We start from the raw sequence: 27,711 nt of genomic DNA, 5'->3' as shown, positions 1-27,711 counted from the left end.
AAGAGCTAAACTATATCTCCAGTCAAAGAATGAAAGCAACCTCATAGTTCCTGAAGGGTAGGTATCTGCAGAGCAGGTTTAAAGCATCATGAATTCAGAGGGGGAATGCACTCCATTTCTGGATAAAATGGAAGGAAATTTAAGACTAGACTATTTTTATTTCCAATGTGACTCTAGTAGTCTGAATACCCACTGGAGACCTGGACAGGGAAGTTGGCACTGGAGACCCGGGTATCCAGAGGGCTATCACTTCTATATGCGATTGCAGACTGGTGGGTTGGCTAACAAAATAATAAAGGATGGAGTTAGTGAGGATTAAATTCAAAAACAAGTCACACTTAAGCTGCTAAGACAGTTTTGTATGTGCCAACATATACAAGATATCTATATCTATATCTATATCTATATCTATATCTGTATCTATATCTAATATCACAGTTGTCATTTCAGACTCATCCTAGGGTGAAAAAAATGAAATTGAAGTTTGTGCAAGTAAAATAATACAAAGTGCATACAAAAAAGTATATGATACACAAATCGTAAGGCACATATAGGTCACTATTGTTAAATCCCTGAGACAGTACATATTAATTGTTTAAGCATTTTGGAGCAGATCATATTCTTAACCTTATATTTAGCACCAGTAATTTTAAATAACATAGTTCTTAGCGAGGGTTCTAAAAGTTAAAATAAATTGCTTTCATATCACCTTAAGTTAAAAAAAAAATACTGACATTGTTTAACACAGAATTCAATACTAGGAATCCAAAAAGCAGGAAGTCACAAACCTCTCCGTATTCTGCCAATAATAATTTTAGTATTAAAACCACTTGCGTACTAAGATATGCACTTCAAAATAGTGTGGATTCACAAGGAAAGCCAAAAGGTAGATAAAAAAGCTTTAATCCAACGATTAGAGAACAAAACACCACGATAATCACAAGCGCTTTCGCCCGTTCGTAACGGGCTTTTTCAAGTGTACTCAGTTAATGAAAGACTCTGCTTTTAAATAAAACAGCCCTGCCATGTGATTCTATTAATTCAACAATTACAACCAATTAGTTAAAAAATCATTATGCAAATATGTGCACAGCGTTGCCAACCATCAAATGCAGTTACTAAGTTTGCAATACTTACTATATACATTGTGCTAGCTATCATTTTAAGACAACTTTCAGTATATTGCAGACAATTGTGTCTAATAACAAATGCTTTGCAAACATTGAAAAAAATAACTTATATTTGACTTGCTGTTTGTTTAAAAATACTGATTAAAAATTGTGTCCAAAAACCTAAATGGGAATGTGATAACCATGTTTTCATACACTACTTCTTTTTAACCATGAGTTTTGTATTAGTTTTTCTTGTAATTAACTTTGTCAACATAAAACAATTAATTAAATTTGTAAAAATGCTTAAACATATTTAATACAAATCCATTCATCAATATTATCAAGAACTTGTACATAAATCAAGTATAACATTACAAAATTCAAATTAATTTCATACTAATATTAATTTGCCACTTAAAGAAATAGATACACATTAGTAGTGTATGAAAACATGGTTATCACATTCCCATTTAGGTTTTGGACACAATTTTTAATCAGTATTTTTAAACAAACAACAAGTCAAATATAAGTTATTTTTTTCAATGTTTGCAAAGCATTTGTTATTAGATACGATTGTCTGCAATATACTGAAAGTTGTCTTAAAATGATAGCTAGCACAATGTATATAGTAAGTATTGCAAACTTAGTAACTGCATTTGATGGTTGGCAACGCTGTGCACATATTTGCATAATGATTTTTTAACTAATTGGTTGTAATTGTTGAATTAATAGAATCACATGGCAGGGCTGTTTTATTTAAAAGCAGAGTCTTTCATTAACTGAGTACACTTGAAAAAGCCCGTTACGAACGGGCGAAAGCGCTTGTGATTATCGTGGTGTTTTGGTCTCTAATCGTTGGATTAAAGCTTTTTTATCTACCTTTTGGCTTTCCTTGTCAATCCACACTATTTTGAAGTGCATATCTTAGTACGCAAGTGGTTTTAATACTAAAATTATTATTGGCAGAATACGGAGAGGTTTGTGACTTCCTGCTTTTTGGATTCCTAGTTTTTGTGTGACTGAAGCTGTTTCGTGGTTGGTTCTATGGCGGAAGACGTAACCTCGCCTGTGTTTGCTGATATGCCTTTTTTGCTTGGGGAAGAACCGGATGACACGCCGGTAACCAGAAAAGAGCTAAATCAAGTTCTGGCTCTTTTAACACAACTTAATAACACTTTACTTAACTCCAAAGGTTCGGAGGGTTCCATTAGCTCAGGAGTGCCCTGCAACCAACAGCAGGGTAAAGAGAAGGAGCGGAACGAAGAGCTACGGAGAGGCTTGAGAACAGGCATGACATCTAGAGATCCGGTTATTGTGAATCATCCTTTGGTTTCCCCTAATCAGAATATCAGAATGCACGAACGGACAAAAATGGGACTACCCGGGCTAATAACAGCTTCAACTTCAAAGTTTGGACTGAACAGTTACCATGCTTCAAAACAGGTACTTTTAACACACAACTGGAACAGTTGGACACTCAATTTGAAAGCTTTAAAGACAAGTTGTATGCGTACAAAAATTCGCAACTTGAGATTAATTATTTAAAAGAATGCATTAAAGTTGAACGTGTTCCTAAAGGGTTGCGCTGTTTCAGATACCCTAACAGCGCTTATGCAGGTTCAACTTTGCATTCTAAATTAACTGACTTATTCAACAAAACAGGACTTGAAATGTTAAAACTGATGATTGATGACTATGTTAAAAAAGGAGATGTAATTTTAAATGAATTAAATATGTTGAATGACAACATTACTAATGATGAAAGATTTTTAAGCTATAAGAGAAAATATAATGACACTTTTAGGGAAGTTGATGAACATTGCTTCAAGGTAATGGACAGAAAGGCAAAAAAGTTAGAGAGAGACCTTATTGAATACAGAGAGGGAAGGGCATACCCGACGGGGGGGATTAGGAAACAAAATAACTATGAGAATGCAGATTCTGTGGATGCACAAAATGCAAGTAATGGTTACAACTATGCAGATATGCCTAGAAGAAGTGAGAGGTTAGCACAAAAAGGTGCTAACAATATGCAACAGGGTTTTCAATATCCCCAGGGCAGACCACGGGTGAAATCAAATCAGTACCAACAAAATGCATGGGGAAAGAGGCGTTGAATACTGATAAACCTATAAATGTGGAAGGTATTCAAATCTCTTTAGTTACAAGTGAACAAGGTATCTGTAACATTAATACTTTGGACAACTACAGTATTTATAACTACACAGATATCAATATTACTGAAGATTTTTTTGAATTGTTTACTAAAGGGCTCCAGTTTGTACCTAACAGGTCAACTTTCCTACCTAAACTCTTAATTGAACTTAAACTATTTGTGAGAAACTTGAATCTAGCTATAGTGTTTAAAGACCAAAATATACAGGATGCAACACTTTCTAGGGGCAGCACTTTTAATCCCCCAATTCACCTAAAATTAAGAATGTTTGAGGAATTAATTGAAAAAACTTTGAGAGAAAACTTAAAGAAGGGAACTTGGCATTCTTCTAATTTTTCTAAGCAGCTATATGATGTAGTGGACAAGTTAAAAAAGAACAGAATTAGGGTAATGAAACCCGATAAGGGAGGGGGTATAGTGTTGATGCAGCAACTAGAATATGAGAACTACATTTATAATTTATTGCAAAATACTAACATTTATGAACCCATCTCATTAAATGAGCTGAATATAGCTGTGAGTAAAGTTAAGTATTACATGCATGATTTACTTTTGCAAGGATTTTTGGATGAGGAAACACACAATTATTTAAATGTGCCTAAACCAAGAACAGCAATTTTATTTGGCATTCCTAAAGTCCACAAGGGCCATACTCCTTTGAAATTTCGCCCTATTGTAGCAGGGGCAGGCAGTGTGACCGAACCACTCAGTAAATTCATTGATTTTCACCTAAAAAGTTATGTAGCACAATTGGAGTTTGTTTGCAAGGATTACTGGGAATTTTTAGCTAGTGTGAACCAGGAAATTGACAATTCAAACTTATACATGATCACAATAGATATTGTGGAGTTATTTCCCAGCATACCACATGAGCAAGGGCTCGATTGGTTTGGGCAATCGATATGTAAAGAAGCGGGACTAAACAATGATTTAATTAATACCACACTTGAATTTATGAGAATTGTTCTTCATAATAATTTTATATATTTCAATGAAGAGTTTTTTAGACAGAAAAGTGGAGTGGCTATGGGTGCCCTCTGCGCCACTGCATATGCAAACATAGTTTTACACAAGTGGGAGATGGAATTCATTCATTCTACAAGTTGGAAAGAACACATAAGTTTCTATAGAAGGTTCTTGGATGACATTTGCATCTTGTGGTCGGGCACTGAGCAGCAATTTCTAAACTTTATGGATTACTTAGCAAACACGACTAATTTTCTTAAATTCACATACAATTTAAGCAATAAGACCTTAAATTATTTAGATATCAAGCTAACTAAAAGATCAAACCAAAAGGGTTTTACATCAAAAATATTTAGGAAGGAAACATACTGCAATTCATACTTGCATTTTGAAAGTGGGCACCCTTGGCACATCAAGAAGGGTATTATTAAAGGACAGCTTGTGAGAGCGTCCAGAATGTGCAGCACAAATAAATTATTTCTTGATGAAGTAGAATTTTTAAGAAATGCATTCTTAAGCAGGGGGTACCCACCTGCATTGTATCAAGCTATATTGAATGAAATTATAAATAAAAGGGAACAAGATTTCCCACCCATATTGGGAACTGGGTCAGCATCAATTAAGAGACAAGAAATTAAAAATTTTAATGGACATAGCAATTTTGTGTACACATACTCCCTGGATGCGGTACTTATTGAAAATACTTTTAAGAATTTATGGCCCTTGGTCTCGATACAGGAGGAATTCACAAAAATTTTTCCAGAACAAATTTCCTTTATTAGAAAAAGAAATATTAATTTAAAGGGGCTGTTTGAACAAAACATGAACAAAACAGAAGAACAAGGGGGCTTGGTAGTTAAAAGAAAAGGGACTTTTTCATGTGGCAGGTGCCACCAATGTGCATTTCTTATTAACAAGGACCAAGTCCATATTCCTTCTTGTAACATCACCCTGAATGCCAAATACAATTTTAATTGTAATTCATCAGGAGTAGTATACATTGGGCTTTGCCAGAGTTGCCCATCATTTTATGTGGGCAAAACAGAAAGGCACTTGAAACGCAGGATATATGAACACATAAATGATATTAAAACAAAGAAAGAAACAAATGCCTTCTACAGGCACTCCCTGAATTGTAAAAATATGTCTATAAAATTTTTTGTGGTTGACAGAGTGTTACAAGATCTGAGAGGTGGAGACTGGGAGACAGCTCTTGGAATAAAAGAACTAATCTGGCAGCTGAAGCTTAATGCAACAAAGAGCCCAGGATTGAATGATGGGGTTAGTGTTAGTGATATCCTCAAAGCCAAAAGAAACAGGTTAAAATAGGATTTTAAATCAAATTAATTATATTACATCCCTAAATATTTTTAAGTGGTAAATTAATATTAGTATGAAATTTATTTGAATTTTGTAATGTTATACTTGATTTATGTACAAGTTCTTGATAATATTGATGAATGGATTTGTATTAAATATGTTTAAGCATTTTTACAAATTTAATTAATTGTTTTATGTTGACAAAGTTAATTACAAGAAAAACTAATACAAAACTCATGGTTAAAAAGAAATAGATACACATTAGTAGTGTATGAAAACATGGTTATCACATTCCCATTTAGGTTTTTGGACACAATTTTTAATCAGTATTTTTAAACAAACAACAAGTCAAATATAAGTTATTTTTTTCAATGTTTGCAAAGCATTTGTTATTAGACACAATTGTCTGCAATATACTGAAAGTTGTCTTAAAATGATAGCTAGCACAATGTATATAGTAAGTATTGCAAACTTAGTAACTGCATTTGATGGTTGGCAACGCTGTGCACGTATTTGCATAATGATTTTTTTAACTAATTGGTTGTAATTGTTGAATTAATAGAATCACATGGCAGGGCTGTTTTATTTAAAAGCAGAGTCTTTCATTAACTGAGTACACTTGAAAAAGCCCGTTACGAACGGGCGAAAGCGCTTGTGATTATCATGGTGTTTTGTTCTCTAATCGTTGGATTAAAGCTTTTTTATCTACCTTTTGGCTTTCCTTGTGAATCCACACTATTTTGAAGTGCATATCTTAGTACGCAAGTGGTTTTAATACTAAAATTATTATTGGCAGAATACGGAGAGGTTTGTGACTTCCTGCTTTTTGGATTCCTAGTTTTTGTGTGACTGAAGCTTTTACAGAATTCAATACTGCCAAATGTTAAAATCAGTGGCAGTACCTTAACGTGATAACTAGATATACCCCACTGGAACACTGAACCTCTTTTCAGGAGAGCCCAGGTGCAATTTTTTAACACATATACCATAATGCAATATAATTAAGTAAATCCATGAAGAACATGTAATGAAGACTGGATATCTCACCCGCACATTAGAAGTGACTCAGTTTATCATGTGACTGGAAATGTGGTATCTGGCAGACTAAAGTGATTGGGAGAGGGACAAAATGGTTAGAATAAGAGAAATGCAGGCAAGGAGGAGAAAGGATTAGGGAACGGCATGAAATAAGGGAGAAAGGGACAAATAAGAAAGAGACTGAAGAATGTCCTAGAAAGGGGGAAGTTGGAGTTGAAGAGCCTTGCAAGGATGTAAACAGGGCTACTACATGCACCCTTGCACAGCTATACATGTTAGGCTCAGACTACTGCAGGATATATGGCAGTAGCTGCACAAGTGTGCCTTATGGTACACCGTAGTAAGCAATACCTACCGAACAAATCTGCAAATACTCATGGGTAGGGAAGTACCCCTGCAAAGCATTAATTAAACGTGTGTAAATGAGGGGATTTAAAGACTTGCCAGTAAATAGTTCAAATGTTAGAGCAGCGTGGGTGATTAAAGTTTCTTCATCAACACAGAATATTAAGAAGTATTACACAAACACTTAAACAGCCTGTTCCAAGATATTAACCACAATTAAGGATGTGCCTAGTGAAACATCCCAGACAGATCACTGGTGGTAGAGTTGAAAATTTGTGCAAGTCTCACTGTCCTCTGCTGATGCTTGGGGTCTGGGCAGCAGTCTCTAAAACAGCCATAGATTGTACTGCAATGTAGCATGTATTTCCTCTTTCTGCAAACGTTACTGCTGCCTTAAACAAAAGAAGTAGAAATGGGGACAGTAAGTGCATGATATGACAATTACTTCATTTAAGCATAACTGTCCCTTGGGAAATGGGACAGGGGTAACCCCACTACCCACTACTTTCCATACTGGGGATTGGGCACCCCAGTGTTATGGTTAGGTATGGGTGTAGATAAGAGGCAATTTAAAGACCCACTAATGTCTCAAAGGGGAGAAGTGGACACTAATGGCATGAGTTAAATGCCACCTGTAGTACTCCATCAAAGTCTGGATGGCCGGAAGTCTATTCATTGTATGGCTACTGTTAATTTATAACCACATTGATGTATGCATATTAGTCAAATACCTTTTGATGAAATGTACTTTGAAAGTAGCCAAAAATGCATTCAGTCAAATAGAAAGAGAGACTTTTTAATGGCGATGGCAAATTTCGCCAGTCATTATGGAGGGGTCTGTGTTAGGTGCACCAAGGCTATCATTCTAAACATCTCTGGAACTGCTATGCCTTGATGGTAAGGAGTCACCACCCTTAACTATGACCCTCTTTGACAAACACGATGTTCAGTCAAAGTACAGAAAACTGCAAATAATTTTACTGACAGTCTTTTGAAATGTCTTCTTCCTAAACATGCATTTGCACTTTTCACAAATGGTGTTTACTTTCAGGGATGTATAAACAATGTCAGACCATGTATCCAGCAATATAGAGTATAAACCGTGTACAATACAGAACACACTTTTTAAAAACATATTTCATGCAAATAAATATACTAAAATTTAATTAAAAATTATCATATTTATTATGACTTATATTTATGTATTTTGTTATTTTTTAAATGCTTGATTAATTTTTTTTTTTTTTGGCTTAAGCCCTTTCATTTCAGGAACCTTAGGGATGAACGCTACATTCTGGAAGCAGAATATTGTGTTGCAAAAACCATAGCAATGCCCCTGCCCCATTAATACACAACTGATGTCAGCAGATTATGAACTCCAGTATGACAGTCACAATAGAAGGTAATAGAATAAAAGACATCCTGGGAATAAATAAGAAAAGATTTCACTTAATTTCTGAATAAATGTATAGCTGGTTCAGAGAATGAACAGGAAAGGCACTGAACCCAAGAAACAGCATATACAACATTAAATGATCCAGTGAGGTTCATACAGCAAATTCTTCAGGGTCCCATAACACCGCACTTTTTTATAACATATTTCTCTTAATATCAGCAGTAGAATGGTGACTTGGTCTGTATCTCATATATATGCTTCTCTACCTCCGACACTTTTCTGTACCAAAGGGCCACACATGGTCACCTCCCCACACACACACATACATTAATGTATGAAAGGGTCACTCAAGGCTACCTCACCACTCACACTTTTCTATACTAAAGGGTCACTCAAGGCTACCTCCCCGCACATCCACATACAATTATGTACAAAAGGGTCACTCAGGACTACCTCCCCATACACACACATTTATGCACCAAAAGGTCACTCAGGACTACCTCCCCATACACACTTTTCTGTGCCAAAGGATTATCACATGCATCCAGCTTGGCCTAAACAATTTAATTCCATTGTCTTACTCAGAAATATCATCCAAATTAAAAAAAAAAAAACATCATACCCATTATAAAAAACTGAAAACACTGCAGATCCTGTGATGCTGAAGATATCAGAAATGTACAACTGCAAAATAATGCTACACGTCTACTCAGGTACATACATTCAAAGTGTAACCTGTACAAAAAAGGTGCTGAATGGTTAGAACACTTCTCCCTGCATTGAAATGCTCTCTGTTCCTTAGCTGGCTTTTTAACCAATTGCCTATCTCTGGACTCAGCACTGTTTTTAGCTAAGCTTTGCCATTATGACACACAGTGAAGTATACACTTTTTCCATTCATTAGACATAATAGTAGACCTATGATCATTGCCATAACACAGTAATGAGACACTATAGTGCCGTGAAAGTTCCCATTGGTGAGAATTTGCCTGAGTCCCTCTGTGGTTTTAGTAGCAGGTTCGCCTGCATCATAGGGACCTCCACTGCTAGCAGGGTTTTTCCTATGTAAATACAAGCCAGCGTGCACAATTCTGCTGTTATGTTTTAGGGATGTGGAAGAACAATGGAGTGTCTAGGAAAAGGACATGCAGAAATTGGGAGAATATGCAAACTCCACATAGCCACCTGAAGTTAGGACTGAACAAAGATTTTAGACCTATAAGGGAATAACTTTAGCCACTACTTTTTGTGTGCATCCCACTTAGCCTACAGAGAGCTCAGCCACAGGAAAGACACAATATAAAGCCTTCAGCTTGAAATCTCTGTTTTTTTCTGCAGTAGACTCACCTCATTGTTTGCAAACAAGGCACAATGATTTTCAAATTTAAGTAGCTTCATTTATTTTTAATACAAATATAATTTATTTGGAACCACATTTTCTAGGATAACTAACTCATATTCCATGTATGTTTTAATATTTTACAGCTACGTAGCATTATTTTCTTACTGGTTTTCAGCCCAGCTTCACTGTTACATATATTAATTAGTGTGGTACGCCTTCTTAAACTACTGCATGTAGAATATAACCAACACGATGGCCAGTAGAACAGAGAAAATGGGACTGCTCTTAGGGGTCAAACTAATACTTGGTGGCTTCAAACTGAAAAGAACCATGCTAGAGAAGAAACGTACTCATGGTTCCCAGACAACAAGTATAAACCAGTTAAAGAAGAGCATCAGCCTTATACAGAAGACAACCCTGTTTTATGCGAAGTTCCTGAACAATGGTGTCCTTTAAAAGACATTCCCATGTTGTACATTTGTTCAGTGTGCATTTGTCATTACTATACATGTACACAAATCCAAAAATTACACCTCACTCAATTTTTTTAAGGAAAGTTAAGAAATTTAACCAGGACATCAAAGAAATGGTTTGCCTTTCAAGGAGGAAGTCACATGATCTTTAGCAAATCTCCAAATAAGCAGACAGGACCTCTGTTTACAATATTTGAAGTGCAAGATGATTGCGCGCGCGTGTGTGTGTGTATGTGTGTGTATGTGTGTGTGTGTGTGTGTGTGTGTGTGTGTGTACATATATATATATATATATATATATATACATACACACACACACACACACACACACAATATATATATATATATATATATATATATATATATAGAGAGAGAGAGAGAGAGACAGACACTTAGATGCAAGATAGCAGCATAAGCAGTTTGGGGCACTTCATTCAGCAGGCACTCTGCACACAATAGTCCTTGTGCATTACAGTGGCATATGTGGAACAGGCACTATGTAAATGGCCATAGTGCTGACCCTCATGTCTTAGCGTTTTCAGTCCCCTGTAGAGCTCCAGTAATTCATCTGTGATTCCTCCCTCCTCATTCCTCTGTTCTGCCTGCCAAATGCAACCACTTCAAGTGTGCTTACTCATCTCTCAACCAGTAAAGTGTTTTGGGGGCTGTCACCTGGGAAATCGGTCAGTGTCGTACTGTATTTGGTTGGTTTCAGTGGATTGGATATCACTAACAAATGTGTCATCATCCCAGTGGAAATTCAGTATTTCTGTTTGTCACTTTTTCTGACTGATACACAAAGACAGAAAAAATGCTTTAGGAACAGAAACCCATTGAATTACCTTGTAGTTGTGCTATAAAGTGATCAATATGCTTATTTAGGATATGTTATTGCACCACACACACACACACACACACACACACACACACACACACACACACACACACACACACACACACACACACACCTGTCTCCCTACCATTAGTACCCTGGAACAGACAGACACACAAACTAAGGCCTGGCCATAGACATGTGTGCCTCTGTGTTCCCCAGCTAGGTTTCGTTTTTTTTTCTTTTCTCTGTAATTCCCTCTCTTCTCTTGTTGTATGCTGAGCTTCATAATCCTTGGTCTTGTAATTCCTTTTACAGCCCTAACAGTGTTTTGACTCTTACTTCATTGTCTGCACCCTGCTGCATATTTATCTGTCCATCAGATATCATGACTCCAAATGATCCTTTCTAAATATCTATTACAGAACTGACAATATCACATCACTTTCATCCCCAAAAGTATCAACATCACAAACAATGGCCCCATATATAGTTTGAAGATATTTTGAGTTACCTTTCCCAGTGGCTGCAGACATTGGGATCCTCTAGGTTGAGTGATGACATTGTCTCTATCCAATAACATGAAACTGTAAGTAGAAGCCAGCCAGAAGGATGGAAATAAGACACCATCTTGTCCAGTGAATCTCCTGCAAAAGAAAAACATATACACTGTATCTCACAACTGTTCAGTCACAAGCTGCAATTTGTTTCAGCTTCTATATACATAGGGCAGGATGGGCTATTTAAAATTTCTAGTGAAGACTTTTAACACATTAGAAGGCAATTATAATACTTTAAAACACACAGATGACATGAGAAGGAAGGAATGAAAGAATGAATGACTGTGCACACAAGATTTGGATTTCTCCCATACTTACTTAGATTGTCTCTTAATTCCACATGAAAAACACCCTCCTTCCTTACCTCAGTCCGTCCATCTCTCCATCCTTCCATATACGCTAGCAAGACTCAACTTCAGGTGAGGGTAAAAGCTAAAGAAAGTACCAGAAATGCCAAGAAGTCAGCAACTACACAATGCTGTCACTAAGTATCTAACAGGGTATCCACTATTCAAGAAAGGAAATCTACATCTTAGAACTGCAGACAAGGGGTTTTGTATCCCATTAACTATCTTTTGTGCTTGTAGCTAATCCTGAACTACGACATGAATATATCAGGTTCTACTATCACAAACAGCCTAAACCAGATTTCTTTCTCTTAGGTATGTACGTATGTATGTGGGTGTATATGGGTGTAAGGAAACTGGTCAATTTTTTTTTTAATTATCAGTTCTGCTGCCTCGAGACTTCATCAAAAGCAAAAAACATTCCAATCTAGACAAATGAAATGCATTTGATAGAACTGTATTAGCTTTATGTCTGTGTGAGAGCATGGAATAGTGGAGATTGGAGAATATACTCTTTCTTCACTGCAGTGTGAACTCAGATTGGGTATATATAAGTTGCATGGTGTATGTGTGTGGGGGGCTGCAGGTGGGGGGAATCTGCAAACACAGTGACGTGTTTTTCTTTAGTTTTTATTGATTTGTGTTTTGAGCATAAATGATCATTGAACTGTCAGTTAAAGCTTGCAAGACTGGTCTTTTTAAAATTTGATCATGTACATGTGTCTGTGTGTGCATGTATCCCTGGTGGGGTGAGGGCTAATCAGTCATTTTCCTGGCTCTGTTTCCTTCTGTAAGCCTGTTCTGAATAATCTTGGTATAAGTACTTCCAGGATGAGACATTTTAAAATGTAGGTTGCAAGTTGCAAGTGTGTGCTTCGTTCCAGACATGTTCTACTACATAATGAAATTCTCACTCGTTCATGCCTTGACTTCTGATCCCTTCCTTCTTATAACTCCTGTCCTAGTTATTTGCTTTTCTAGTACAGCAAAGACAAGCTAAACTCTAAATAAATAACCAATAAACTACTGAAGTACATTGGGCAATCAGAAACGGGGACACTACACATTTGCTTTTTGGTGTCCTGCAGCTAAATTACAGCAAATAACCAGATGTGTTGTTGCACAGATGAAGAAGTACTGACTGACCTAATCTACCCATGATGCTTTGCTCTTACTATGAGAGTCATGGTTAATGTATATGGTTAGGAGGAACACATCTATGTAATGAGATTGTCATACTGAACACTATAACAAACAGTACTGATCTGAGTGAGTGTCTAAGTATCACAAAGAAAATGCAAATAAGAAGCAGCACAAGAGGTTGTCGAACACTGTAGATTCCACTGTCCATTACATTTTTCTTTTGACTTGTGTTGTAAATGAATTATAACGTTCATTTGTATATTTTAATATATGCCTGTTAATGCATTTACCACATTTCAATTTGCATTTATATACTCAGAAACCACAGTCTGTACCTTTCTTTTTGTTTGGAGTACTTTACTAAAGATCTTTAACAGTTGTGCCAATATCATCCCTCTCACCCTCGCTCTCTCTGTATGTCTGTCTGTCTGTACATGTGTGTGTGTGTGTATATATATATATATATATATATATATATATATATATATATATATATATTTATGATTCCCTTATGTATGACCACATTTACTTAATGTCAAACAAAATACACAGACAAAAATTAGATTAACCATACATTAGACCAAATTACATAAACACTGAACCTGTGAAAAATCGAAAAAGGAAAACAAATTCCTTTCCTGATCTTTACAGGCCCCCCATAACACTAGCCTCCAATTTGTCTGAATAGTGGCAGTATTACTGGAAGTTTGTTTTTTTAAAGGTACAGTATGAGGCTAGGGTTGGGGGGGGGGCAGTGGCAGGGTTAATGTTAGCACACATTACAGAGGTGGGTGGGGGGTAAATCCTAACCCTGCCCCCACTCCAACCCTAATACCACAATGTACCTTAAAAAAAACTTCCCATAATACTGTCACTGCACAAGACACACTCAGACACACAAGCACAAACAAACACACAATGTAACCATAAAATCTAACCCCTTACCTAACCTCGACCTTATCTCTAAAATACACACACTCGCAAGCAAACATACAATACCTATACCCTAACCTAATCCTTACCTTAAGCCTGACACCCACTCACATACATACATACATAGTCTAACCCTCTCCCAATCTCAAATCACCTGTTTCAAAGAAACAGCACTTTTGAGATATCGGATGTTCAGTTACCCACTTTGACATTTGACAATCTCAACCACCCATAGCATTGGTCAACCAAAGCAATGTTCGACAAAATGCAGTGGAACCATAGCTGTATATATCATAGGTAGGTACTAGGCTACAGGCCCTAGGGCCCATATAAGCCTAGCCAAAAGGTACCCTGGCTTTCGCCACCCAAGAAACTTATTTGCCTTTGCCACTGTCGAGCAGAGCCACAGAAGTGATCCCCTGGGTGAATTTCCTATCTCCCATCCAATCATCAAGATTTGTTGATCAAGATTGATTCAAAATAATGAGGAGCTTTATTTGATATAGATAGGTAGTTTGTTCCACAGTATGGGAAGTCTCTGGGGCAGGAATCTATCCCTCCAGCATGTTCTGTTTATTGTGGTGACAAGGTTTAGGTCCCTAGAGCATGTCGCTTGGAGGGACGGGGATTTCTTTAAGTGGAGCATGTCCAAAAGAACTGTGTTTGACATAGCTTTGTATGTTAGGCAGAGATCGCCTCTGAGCAGGTGATACGCGACAGAGTAAAGCTGCAGTTTTTTGAGACGGTCTGCATAGGGCATCTGTTTGAGGCCGGTAATCCTCTTTGTGAGGTATTTCAGTTGTTGTAGATGTCTTGTGAGGTACATACCAAAGGGGCGTTGTACTCTATAATGGCTCTAATGAGTGATAAGTAGAGGGGAACAATGACCTCTTTTTTCCTGGATGAGAAACCTTTTGTGATGAGGTGTGCCACTTAGAAGGATTTCCTGACTACTGTGGTGATGTGATTATTAAAGGAGATACTACTGTCCACCTGTGTTCCAAGGTCTCTTATCACACTTTCGGTGTTAAGTAGATTACCTACCACCTATGGGGTAGTTTATCGGTACAGAGTTTTTGCCAAAAGGGATGACAATGCACTTTTTGGCATTGAGCTTGAGGCCATGGCTTGGACACCAGGCATCTGTGTCAGCGAGGCCCTTTTGTAGAATGTCCACATCTTTTGGAGTTTTGATTATGGCTCCTAGCTTGCAGTCATCTGCGAACTTCATTAGCCAAAGACCTTCTGTGTTAGCCTGTACTTCAGAGAAGTAGATACCAAACAGGAGAGGACCCAGGACTGAACCCTGTGGTGCTCCACTTGTCACTGGTCTGAAGTTGGATTTGGAGTCTGCTACTTTCATAGTGTGGGTTCTGTCAGTGAGCCAGTTGGCAACCCATCTTGTGACATAGGGATTTATACCTAGTTTAGTGACTTTATCTGTAATTCCAGAGTGGGGGCTGGTATCAAAAGCTTTGGCAAGACCTAGATAGGCTATGTGAACCACCTTACCCTCATCTATGACTTTGGTGACCGCTTCAAAGAAGTCTATCAAGTTTAGGAGACATGATCTGCCTTTTACAAACCCGAACTGGGTGGGGTCCAGAGTTTGGAGATTACCAATGTTATTGTTTATAAATTCCATGATGATACATTCCATAGCCTTGCAGACCAGGCTCGTCAGGCTAATGGGGTGGTAGTTTCTGGGGTCTGTGGTGGCTCCTCCTTTGTGGAGTGGGATAACTGTCGCTGTGCTTCGTTCAGTGGGCACATAGCCTGAGGTGAGGCTATGACTGAACATGGTACTTAGGTGGGGTGCCAGTTCGTTCTGTAGTTTATGTAGAACACAGCCTGGGATGTTGTCAGGTCCCATGGATGCTATTTTCTTGGCTTTAGAGAGTGCATTTATTTACCTGTGCAGCCATGATTACAGGAACTTTGCATTCTTCCAGTATAGAAATGGGCCCTTTAGGGGATGAGAGTGGGGTAAAGTTAGCACTGAACCTATCTGCCAGGATGTTGGCAATATCAGTTGGTTCTGTATATTTAGTGCCATTGTGCTGCAACTCAGAGCAGATCTGAGTGTTGCCATTGATATTCTTGACATAGCTATAGAGTGCGTTGTGGTTGTCTTTAGAGTCAGTGGTGATTTTGTTTTCGTAACTAGCTTTGGAGGATTTTATGAGGGATCTCAACTTCTTACTGAGGCTGAACAAGGAGTTCCTCCAATCATGGGATTTTACTCTTTTTTGCAACAGTTTATTTCTTCTGTTATAGAGTTTGTTTATGGCAGGGGACCACCAGATTGGCTTCCTTTTTTTGGAGGATAGCATCTTAGTTCTGTTAGGGATTGCACGATCCATGCATTTGTATAAGTGCTTATAAAGTGCATTTGTGTAGGATTCAGCAGTCATAGCTCTATTGTCCATCAGCATGGATGTCGTGAAGTTTGCCACGTCTGTCTTAAGAAGCGTGAAGTTGGCTTTGGAGAAATTGTTTTATGATGGTTTCCCTAATGGGGGGTGGGGGAGGGATGTGGATGTCTAGGGTGATTAGCTTGTGGTCAGATGTGACCAACAAGGAAATGACCTCTGGTGTGGAGCACCGGTTGCCCATGTTGGTAATGACCAGGTCTAGGATATTGCTGTCCCTGGTGGGGGTGTGGATAAGTTGCTCCAAGGCATTGGAATTTATGAATTCCAGAAAACGTTGAGCACAAGAGTTGGTACAGGAGTAGTTTTCCCAGTTAATGGTGGGGTAGTTGAAATCGTCCATTATTAGGGTGTTAGTTTGTACCCTAATATTTTCCAGTGCATCAAGAAATGAGGAGTGGGAATCCTGGGGCATGGTGGGGGATCTGTAGCAAGCTGCAATTTGGATTGCGGTCTTGCACAGAGTTAGTTGCACTTGGATAATCTCGGATGCATTATGCTGAGCAACTAGCCTGGAGGTGTGGATATCCTTAATGAATACGGACACGCCTCCGCCTTTGGTGTTTCGGTCGAGGTTAGGTGACCGAAAGGTGTGGTATGAATTATAGCCTGGTAATGCATGGGGTACTCTCTGGAGCCTTGATCCAGGTCTCTGTCACTGCACAGATGTCGATGTTCTCCATTTTAAGGAGTGCCTCGAGTGAGTGCAGCACAGATGTTGATGTTCTCCATTTTAAGGAGTGCCTCGAGTGAGTGCATTGAGTAGCAATATCCTCAGATTTTGCTTGCTTGTATTGGTTACGGTGGTGAATTTGTCATTTGAACCTTGCCTAAAAAAGGCACTATAGGGGTGGCTAGAGCCTTAGCCAGTAACCGGAATCCCAGGGGCGACAGGTGCAGGCCATCTCTGGCAAAGCATTGTGGTTTGTCGATCATGTCATCCCAGGCAGACAGATACTGGATCCCCTTAGAATGACCCCAGAAGCTTAGCCAATTGTTGAAGTCAATCATTTTGTCCTTGTATTGTGGTATCATTCTGGGTGATGGCAGGATGCTACTCAAGACTAGGGTCATACCTGCCTGGGCTACAAGATTGGAGAGCTCCTCCATGTCTCTTTTCATGTAGTCCCAGGAAGTACATCTCAGGTCATTCACACCAACATGGACAATGACAGAGTCATATTTGTATGTGTTGTGGAGTGACCTGAGTGCATGCATTATGTGGTGGATCCTGGCACCTGACAGGCAGCCGACAGTAACTTTCTCCTTGTTTAGCCTGGTGAGTTGAACATCAGTGTGCCTGAATATATAGAGTCACCTATGACTAGAGCGTCGAGTACATTATGCCTTATGGGCTGTGGTTGAATGACACACTGAGTTTGTGGGCTATGTATCATTTGGATTGTGTTAGGGGGTGGGGGTTGCTTTCGTTTCTGCTTTGGAGGTCCCTGATGCTTGGGTAGATTTTTATTGAGAGCCTCCGTGAATGTAGGTGTGTGTTTTGTGTTTCTATGTGTGTGTTTTGGTGGTGTAGGTTTTGAAGGACTATGTGATGAGAGTGCTATGGTGCAAGTGTTTACCTTCTCCTCTTGACTGTCTAGTCCAGTCTTGGGTGAAGAGAGCTTTGCTTCCAGTTTGGCTATATAAGTGCATCTCTCACAGGTTGTAGTGTTGGGTGGTAGGAGAGGCTTGCCTGTGTACATGAGGCAATTGCTGCATTGCCCCAAGATGCCCAGATTCATCAGGTAGACAGGAGAAAACAAAAAGGTGGGTGGAAGAGGTGGAGATGGCGGTGTGGTACTAGTGAGATGAGGACCAGATGTAATGGAGGATTAATATAAGAGCAAAAACTAAATCTGAATTAGAAAAAAAATTGTCAGAAATTTTCTGTAAGGGATACATTATATTAAATGTTGTTGCTAGTGGAACAAGTTTGGTGGTGGGCAGTAAGGGTTGAATATCTCAGTATTATAATTTCTTCTGTATCATCCAAAAACAGAGTTGTACTTGTAGTGAAAGATTCACTTGCCTTATGAATAGTATTACATTCCTGTATTATTTGCATTACTTATAGTACAATTCAAGAATACAGAGTAGTTGCGTAATGTCAGAGCACTGTTATGGTTCATGTATCCATCCTACTAAAAATGTTGGTTTACTGCATATTATGCACCTCTTAAGATGTCATAGTTCTTAATTTATTATATTTTTCAGGCTATCTGAGTATTACTTTTTTTCCTCACCAACTCCAAGAGAAGTCTTTCCTTATGCCAAAGAAATCAGAGTTCCCTGCCTTACTTTAAATTTCAGGTTTTCTGAGCATTGCTTAATTGCTTTCTGACCAGTTCCCACATAATTATTATCCATTTGCGAATTACTATTTCCTTTCTGGATTATCTACACAGAAGTAATTGTCTGCATGTCTTATTATTCCCTATAATCAAGCATCCTTCTTCAGACATTCCCCTTATCCTCACCCTTAAACTGTCATTTGTTCCAATAATTGTGGACATTTTCCATGTTTCTATTCCTCACATTCTTTTCCTATCTTAAAACAATAAGTTCCAACACTGTCTGCCTACTGTCTGTAGCAAGTTTACAGACATAAATCACTCTTCCTTACCCACCATCGTAGCATTCATATATCTCTTGGAGCAGTGCCAATCAGTGCTATGTCTAAGCCTTTAAATCCTTTACTTAGCACCTCCTTTTTTTCCCTTCTCCGTCCTGCAGTCTTTTCCTCCTTAAATTCCTCCTTAAATTCTAAACTATGTCCTTCATCTTTTTCTTTGTTCTTCTTCACTCATAGTGTCTGTATTTCCTTCCTCTTCCTCTACTGCCAAACCATATCTTGCTTTGTTCATGACCTGGACTCATCTTTACCCAATTCACTGTTCATTTAGCAACAAAGTGTATTCTCCAGCAATCAACCCAATCCCTCAGAATAATCCAGTCATGAGCTATAATGACAGCCAATTTATTCAATCTTTGTGTGTGAACACATTTATAACAGTCAAATGATTCCCCAATAATCAAGGATCAGAAACTCACTGCCCTCAGGCCTTAAACACCTACAGACTAGCATAATTATGGGTGAAGGGAGTTACTACACTGCATTCCTGGCTTTAATGACTGCCTTTCTTTCAAGTTTGGAGATCTCGGCTCTCAGCTGAAGGTAATAATCCTAATATAGCCCTTATGACTATTTGAGTTAGAGACCATGCCCCGTATTTTGAAAGGAGTCTGTTGTATAATCAAGTCTCTTTTCATTGAATTGTAATCCAAACCTAAGTAATTATTTTAACACTTACCTCAAGATTTTGCTACAGCTGTGGAGTTAGTAACATGAGGTAAAGGGGTAGCAGTGGGCATAGCCCTCCACATGTAAAATGTGCCAATCTCAGGTTTCTCAGACTGTGTTTCAGTGAAAAGGGACTGATTCGCATAAATTGTCTCTAGAACTGAACACTAAAAAGAGCATATTAAAAAGTACACATTTAACAACCTATAACCAATTATTCCAAGTGTAATGGTCTTTTATTATGACAATGCAATATTTGTGGCTCATAACAATTCAAGAAGAATTAAACTCTTGCTAACCACTGTAGGATGGCTGTATTGAGATAAAGTAAAATTACTTCCTGTTTCAGAAAAAAAAAATGTTGTACAAAATGTAATTTTCTTTCCAGTAAAACATGCAGCTGAGTTGTCAAAATGTACAAAGTTATGTAGATCATGCGGTTACTCTTCTGGTGAATTGTAGAATGAAACTAATCTCAGCAAACTAAAACACAAATGGTAGAGTTCTACGCATCCTAACCATTGCCAGGATTACAGTACTACATGGTGAAAAACGTAGGTAACCATTACAGGTTCATAGTTAGGTACTAGGCTATCTGCCCAAAGGCATTTATAAGCCTAGCTGGAATTGTGTTGGCTTTCGCCGCCCCCTTAGATTTGTTCCCCTGTGCCTCTGTCCAGCAGAGCCATTGAAGTGATCCCCGGGGTAAACTTTCTATTTCCCATCCACTCGTCGAGGTTTCTTTTGAAGAGTGTTAGCGAGGAGCTCTGCCTAATGTAGATTGGAATCTTGTTCTAGAGCATGGGAAGTCTCTGGGACAGGAATCTATCCCTCCAGCACATCTTATTTATTGTTGTGGTGAGGTTTAGATCCCTAGAACGTGTGGCTCGAGGGGATATGGTTTTCTTTAGATGGACCATGTCCATCAATTCTGGGTTGGACATGGCCTTGTATGTCAGGCAAAGATCACTTCTGAGTAGGCGGTATGCAACCAAGTACAGCTGGAGTTTCTTCAGTCGAGCTGCATAGGGCATCTGCTTGAGGCCAGTGATCCTCTTGGTGAGGTACTTCTGTGGTCTTTTCAGCTGTTGCAGGTGTCTTGTAAGGTACATCCCAAATGGGGCGTTGTACTCTATGACGGGTCTGATGAGTGATGCGTAGAGGGGCACAATGACCTCTTTTGATCTGGATGCAAACCCTTTTGTGATTAGGTGGGCCACATAGAAGGATTTTCTAACCACTTTGGCAATGTGATTATCAAAGGAGAGATTACCATCTACTTGGGTCCCCAGATCCCTTATTACGTCTTCCGTATTTAGGGGGTTACCACCTATGTGGTAGTTTGTGGGTACTTAGTTTTTTCAAAAGGGGATGACTATGCACTTTTTGGCATTTAGCGTGAGGCCATGGTTTTGGCACCAGTTATCTGTCTTAGTGAGACCCTTTTGGAGGATGTTTGCGTCAGCCAGAGAGTCAAATATAGCCCCTAGTTTGCAGTCGTCTGTTAACTTGGTCAGCCATAGACCTCCTGTGTTTGCCTGTACCTCTGAGAAGTATATGCCGAGCAGGAGGGGTCCTAGGACTGAGCCCTGGGGAATGCCACTTGTAACCGGTTTAGAGTTAGACCTAGCTCCTGCAACTCTTACCATGTGGGTTCTGTCTGTGAGCCAGTTGGCAACCCATTGCGTGATGTAGGGGTTTATGTTCAGGCTGGTGAGCTTGTCTATAATACCAGAATGGGGAATTTTGTCAAAGGCCTTTGCAAGGTCTAGGTAGGCTGTGTGGACCACCTTTCCCTCATCTATAGCCTTGATAACTGTCTCAAAGAAGTCCACCAGGTTTAGAGGGATGATCTGCCCTTAACAAAGCCGAACTGGATAGGGTCCAGTGTTTGGAGGTTCCCAATGTCTCTGTTAATTAGATCCATGAGGATGCGCTCCATAGCCTTGTAGACCAAGCTAGTCAGGCTTATAGGGTGATAGTTCCCAGGGTCTGTTGTGGCTCCACCTTTGTGGAGTGGAATAATCACTGCTGTGCACCACTCTATGGGCATGTAGCCTGTGGAGAGGCTGAGTTTGAACAGTGTATTTAGGTGAGGGGTTAGTTCATCTTTGACCTTGTGTAGGACACAGCCTGGGACACAGTCTGGTCCCATTGATGCTGTGTTTTTGGCTTTGGAGAGGGCTGTTTTAACCTGAGTGATTGTGATTTCAGGGGCACTACATTCTTCTGATATGGTTATGGGCCCTTTTGGGGGTGAGAGTGGGTGAAGTTTGCACTGAACCTGTCTGTCAGGATGTTGGCAATATCGGTTGGTTCAGTGTATTTTGTGCCATTCTGCACGAACTCCGAGCAGATCTGAGGATTGCCACTTAGATTCTTGACATAGCTAAAGAATGCCTTGTGGTTATCTTTGGAGTCCTTGGCAATTTTTCTTTTGAAGCTAGCCTTGGATGATTTTATGAGTGATCATAGTTTCTTGCTGATACTGATCAGGGAGGTCTTACCTTCTTGGGATTTTACTCTTTTCGGTACTAGTTTCCTCCTTCTATTGTATAGCTTGTTTATGGCAGGGGTCCACCAGACTGGTTTCCTTTTCTTGGAGGAGTGAGTCTTGGTTTTGTTTGGGAGAGCATCCATGCATTCTTGTAGGTACCCGTAGAGTGCATTAGTAAAGGATTTTGCAGCTTGGGCAGCCTTATCCTTTAGCATGGAGGCCTTGAAACTTTCCACCTCAGTTTTAAGTAACGTGAAGTTTGCTTTTGAAAAGTTTTTCACAGTGGTTTCTTTGACCAGGGGTGGGGGCGGAATGTAGATATCCAGAGTGATTAGTTTATGGTCAGATCTAACCAGCCAAGTGTTGACCTCCAGTGTGGAACACTGGTCGCCCATGTTGGTGATGACCAGGTCCAATATGTTGTCACCTCTGGTGGGGATGTTGACCAGTTGATCCAGGGAGTTTGAGTTTATAAATTCTAGGAAATGTTGGGCAAGGGAGTTAGTACTTGAGTAGTTCTCCCAGTTAATGTTTGGGTAATTGAAATCCCCCAATATCAGGGTGTTTGGTAGGACGCTTATGTTTCCCAGTGTTTCCATAAATGTGGAATGGGGGTCCTGGGACATGGTGGGTGATCTGTAGCGATCTACAATTTGAATTGCAGTTTTGCCCGTTGTTAGTTGGACATGGATGATCTCTGAAGCATTGTGCTGTGCTACTAACCTGGAGGTGTGGGTATCCTTGATGAATATGGATACGCCCCCACCTTTTGTATTTCGGTCTGGGTTTTGTGGCCGAAATGTATGGTATGAGCTGTAGCCTGGTAGTGCTAGGGGGCTCTCTGGAGCCTTAAACCAGGTTTCTGTTACTGCACATATCGATTTTCTCCATCCTGAGAAGTGGCTCGAGTGGGTGCATTTTGAGGTTTAGACTTCTGGCATTGAGCAACAATACCCTCAGTTTTTTGTTACTTGTGGTGGTGGGTTTGTCTATTGAGCCTTGCTTAAAAAAGGCACTATGGGGGTGGCAAGAGCCTTGGCCAGTATTCAAAAGCCTAAGGGTGACAGGTGCAAGGCGTCTCTAGTGAAGCAGCGTGGCTTGTTGAGCATGTCATCCCAGGCTGACAGACACTGGATCCCCTTTGAATGACACCAGAAGCTTAGCAAATTGTTGAAATTGATCATTTTTCTTTATACCGTGGTATCATTCTTGGTGAGGGCAAGATGCTACTCAAGGTCAGGGTCATATCGGCCTGGGCTATGTGATCATAGAGCTCTTCCATGTCTCTTTTCATGTAATCCAGGGAGGTACGGCTCAGGTCACTCACACCAACATGGACAATGACAGAGTCGTATTTGTACATGTTCTGGAGTGACCTGAGCGCTTGTGTTATGTGGCGGATCCTGGCACCCGACAGGCAGCTAACAGTAACCTTCTCCTTGTTCAGCCTAGTGAGTGGGATGTCAGTGTGCCTGACTATAGAGTCACCTATTACTAGTGTGTTGGGTATTTTATTGTGCCTTAAGGGCTGTGATTGCATGGCATACTGGTTTTGTGAAGTATGTGTTTCATGGTTTGTGTTGGGGGGGTGGAGGTTACTTGCTTGGATGTCTGCTTTGGCGATCTCTGTTGCTTTTGCAGATTTTTATTTAGAGCCTCCAAGTATGTTTTTGTGTATTTATGTGTGTTTTTTGCCAGTGCTGGTTTCATAGGTCTGTGTGAGACTGGTGGTGTGATGCACATAGATCCCTTCTCCTCTTGAATGTCTGGTCCAGTCTTGGGTTAAGAGAGTTTAGCTTCCAGTTTGGCTGCATAATTGCATCTCTCGCATGTATTAGTGTTTGGTGGTAAGAGGAGAGGGTTGCCTGTGTACATGAGGCAGTTGTAACATTGCCTCAAAATGCCTAGAGTCACCAGTTGGACCAGAGACTACACCTGAAACTGCCCTTTGGACATGCCTGGATAGGTACAGTGAACTGTTTTACTGATTGGCTGGTAAGGTCGAACAGAGAGCCTTGTCCTTCTCTACAGTACAGGGGGGTCTAGTGCTAAGGTTTATTAGTGCTTGCTATGAGTTTTGAGCAAGTCCCGGGCTGAGAAGTGAATGGTTTGAGTCCTTAAGTTGAAAGTCTAGTCTAGTTCCAAGGGAAAAATTGAAGAGAAGACTTTGTGGAGCCTGAAATAGTTATACCCGAGCTAACCGGCGCTGCCGGTGCACAAAACTGCGCAAATGCGGGTTTTATAGCAGGGAAATGAAAGAGATAGAAATTAGCCCAAAAATGACCAATAAACTACTAATTTCTGGACAGAAACCACTCCTCCAGGGACAGACAGGCTGCTCAATGCTACCCTCTCTCACAGGTGAGCAGAGAAACTTCCTTAAATCTAAGTAAGGTATGGGCAAACACAGAAACTTGTAACACAGGCCTGAATTCAGCACTAACCTGAAAGCTGGACTATATTAGCTTAGAAAGGCAGGAAAACAAGTATTTTTTTTTTCAGAAAATAAAGCAGATAAAATCAAAAAAAAACTTTAAATGCACAGAAATGGCTATCACACTTGAGTGTATAGCCTACAACAGTTAAACAGGTAATTTAAAAACAAAAATGACTTTGTTAAAGTGCAGGCAGTAAAATAAGTGCAAAATGTAGCTGAAAAAAGCTTTTTAAATCACAGAAACTCTAAAAAAAAAAAAAAATCGGCATTTTAGGCGGAATTAGCTAAAGGCAGCAAGAAAATGCAGAAAAATGATAATTACTCCAAAGTCTCTCTTTTGCTTCTCTGCTGCTGTAGAACTCTGCAGGGCACCAGGCAGGAGCTTGCTGAGCTGTATACAAGCACAAAAACCTCACAAATGTGGGTTTTATAGCAGGGAAATGAAAGAGATAGAAATTAGCCCAAAATGGCCAATAAACTACTAATTTCTGGGCAGATGCCACTCCTCCATGGACAGATAGGCTGCTCAAAGCTCCCCTCTCTCACAGGTGAACAGAGAAACTTCCTTCTATCCAAGTAAGGTTTGGGCAAACACAGATTTAATCTTTAAAAGTCAAACTATGAAAGCATCACTTTCAAAAAAAAAATATACAGACACACACACACACACATATATATATATATATATATATATATATATATATATATATATATACATACACACACACACATATATATATATATATATACATATAAATATATATATATATATATATATATATATATATATATATATATATATATATATATATATATATATATATATATACTATGCTTCAGTTTAACTAAAATTACTAGGTTAGTCCTTAACTACTTGTTTACAGTTTTACACGATATGCCACACAAAGTGTCACAAAATGAGTCTGAAGTGAGAAGAAGTGTATCAATTTGCCTTCTGCATCCTGTGTCCCCCATTTAGTACATAAAAATTCCCATAAAGTGGTGGGAAGTGGTCAACAATATCCCAGTTTCCAAACTTCTTTTTCAGTTGAAACTATTTAGTAATTATGTAACTAGCAAAGGCATCTCTCAGCTGTATCAAGGTACAAATTTGAGGTAATAAGGTATAGCTTGGGAACAGCACAACTTAAATGACCAGCAAGATTTATTCTACATGGAGCCAATGAGAGAGACATAATGTGGTACCCAACAGGTTAGGAAGCAGTAAACATACCCATTGTTTTATCAGCATAAGTCTCAAGGTTGCAGAACTGAAAAATAAAAAAAAAAAGAACTGGACTCTTCTTGTGCCTGAGAAGCTTTGACATGATAGCTTTAGCAAAGTTGTACTGTGTTTGTAGTACAAGGTTTTTCACAGTATTTTCCATGATGTGAACCACGAAAGTGTCAGGAAAATCCAAGCCAATAACAGAGGTGCAATAAATGGACACAATAACATTTTTTACAATGCTCTTTCCAGTCCATAGGTTAAAACTGTGTTTGCACCACCTGTGAAAGCCATTTTCAATAGCTTAAAGGAATTTTACCCTGGATTAATGTTCACACCTGAAAGCCTCTTGTGACAAGCTAATTACCTATATATTTTAGGCTTGCTTTAAAACACTTATCCACCTCATCCATGAATGACAACAAATGCATAAGCAAAGAGAAACAATATCCATCATATTAGTATTTAATTTATAATTGGGCATTTGACTAAAAGGGCTCACATCAGTAAAGGTGTGAGGAAGGACTATTTTATGCATTTTCAGTGTGATGCAGAACATCAGCCATGCAACCTCATATACTTGATGTTTTCAACTGGAACATAACACACATCTGGTTATTTAGAATTCGTTAATTGGCTAAGTAGGCTAGTCCATGGACCATTTTTAGCTATGACCTGGCCCACAAGGTAAAGATCAGAGGCTGAATTTCATTTTAATTTGGACATTCTAAGGAAAGATTAAATGGAAAAGGTGAGAAGGTATGACCGATGCCAGTAAATTTGGTAAAGATGGCCTCATTACAATGTTATGATGTTATAGGTTCATAGGTTAGTACTAGGCTATCGGCAAGCCTAGCCATAACAATTCCCTGGAAATTTTTTCCCACAATATTTACTTCTCTGGGCCCCTGTCTAGCAGGGTGACTGACATGATTCCCCGGGGTGAATTTCCTATCTCCCATCCAATCATCAAGGTTCCTTTTGAAGACGGCCAATGAGGTGCTCTGCTTGACATGTATGGGCAGCCTATTCCAGAGTATGGGGAGCCTCTGGGTCAGGAACCTATCCCTCCAGCATGTTTTGTTCATTGTGATGATAAGGTTTAGATCCCTGGAGTGTGTGGCTCTGAGGGATTGGGATTTCTTTAAGTGTTGCATGTCCAACAGCTCAGAGTTTGACATGGCCTTGTATGTTAAGCAGAGATCACCTCTGAGTAGACGATATGCCACAGAGTATAGCTGGAGTTTTTTTAGACGGTCAGCATATGGCATCTGCTTTAGGCCTGTGATTCTTTTAGTGAGGTATTTCTGTGGCCTTTCCAGCTGTTGTAGATGTCTTGTGAGGTACATACCAAATGGGGCATTTTACTCTATAATGGGTTTAATGAGGGATGAGTACAGTGGGACAATGACCTCCTTTTTTCTGGATGAAAAGCCCTTAGTGATGAGGTGTGCCACGTAGAAGGATTTCCTGACTGTTGTGGCGATGTGGTTATCGAAAGTGAGACCACTGTCCACTTGTGTCCCAAAGTCTCTCATCACACTTTCGATGTTTACTGTCCTGCCACCTATGTGGTAGTTCATGGGTACATGTTTTTTTTCCAAAGGGGATGACTATACATTTCTTGGCATTAAGCTTGAGCCCATGGCTCTGGCACCAGGCATCTGTTTCTGTAAGGCCCTTTTGTAGAATAGCCACATCATTTGGGGATTCAATAATGGCTTCCAGTTTGCAGTCATCTGCAAACTTTGTTAGTCAGAGTCCCTTAGTTTTGGCCTGTACTTCAGAGAAGTAGATGCCAAACAAGAGTGGTCCCAGGACTGAACCCTGAGG

General features: G+C 39.4%; 1 protein-coding gene across 1 annotated transcript in view; it reads right to left on the bottom strand.

Moving 5' to 3' along the window:
• MEGF10 (multiple EGF like domains 10) overlaps positions 1-27,711 on the bottom strand; it is a 973,700-nt gene that overhangs the window by 691,569 nt on the left and 254,420 nt on the right. The window contains exon 2 of the mRNA XM_044060794.1: positions 11,515-11,647. Within this exon, the coding sequence (XP_043916729.1) occupies positions 11,515-11,630 (116 nt within the window). The 5' untranslated portion in view covers positions 11,631-11,647. The remainder of the gene's footprint in view (positions 1-11,514; positions 11,648-27,711) is intronic.

This window comes from Protopterus annectens, chromosome 2.part0, assembly GCF_019279795.1.
Source record: "Protopterus annectens isolate FY-2018-M chromosome 2.part0, PAN1.0, whole genome shotgun sequence".
NCBI classification, from domain to species: Eukaryota; Metazoa; Chordata; order Ceratodontiformes; family Protopteridae; genus Protopterus; species Protopterus annectens.
This window is presented reverse-complemented; position numbering and strand designations above follow the sequence as displayed.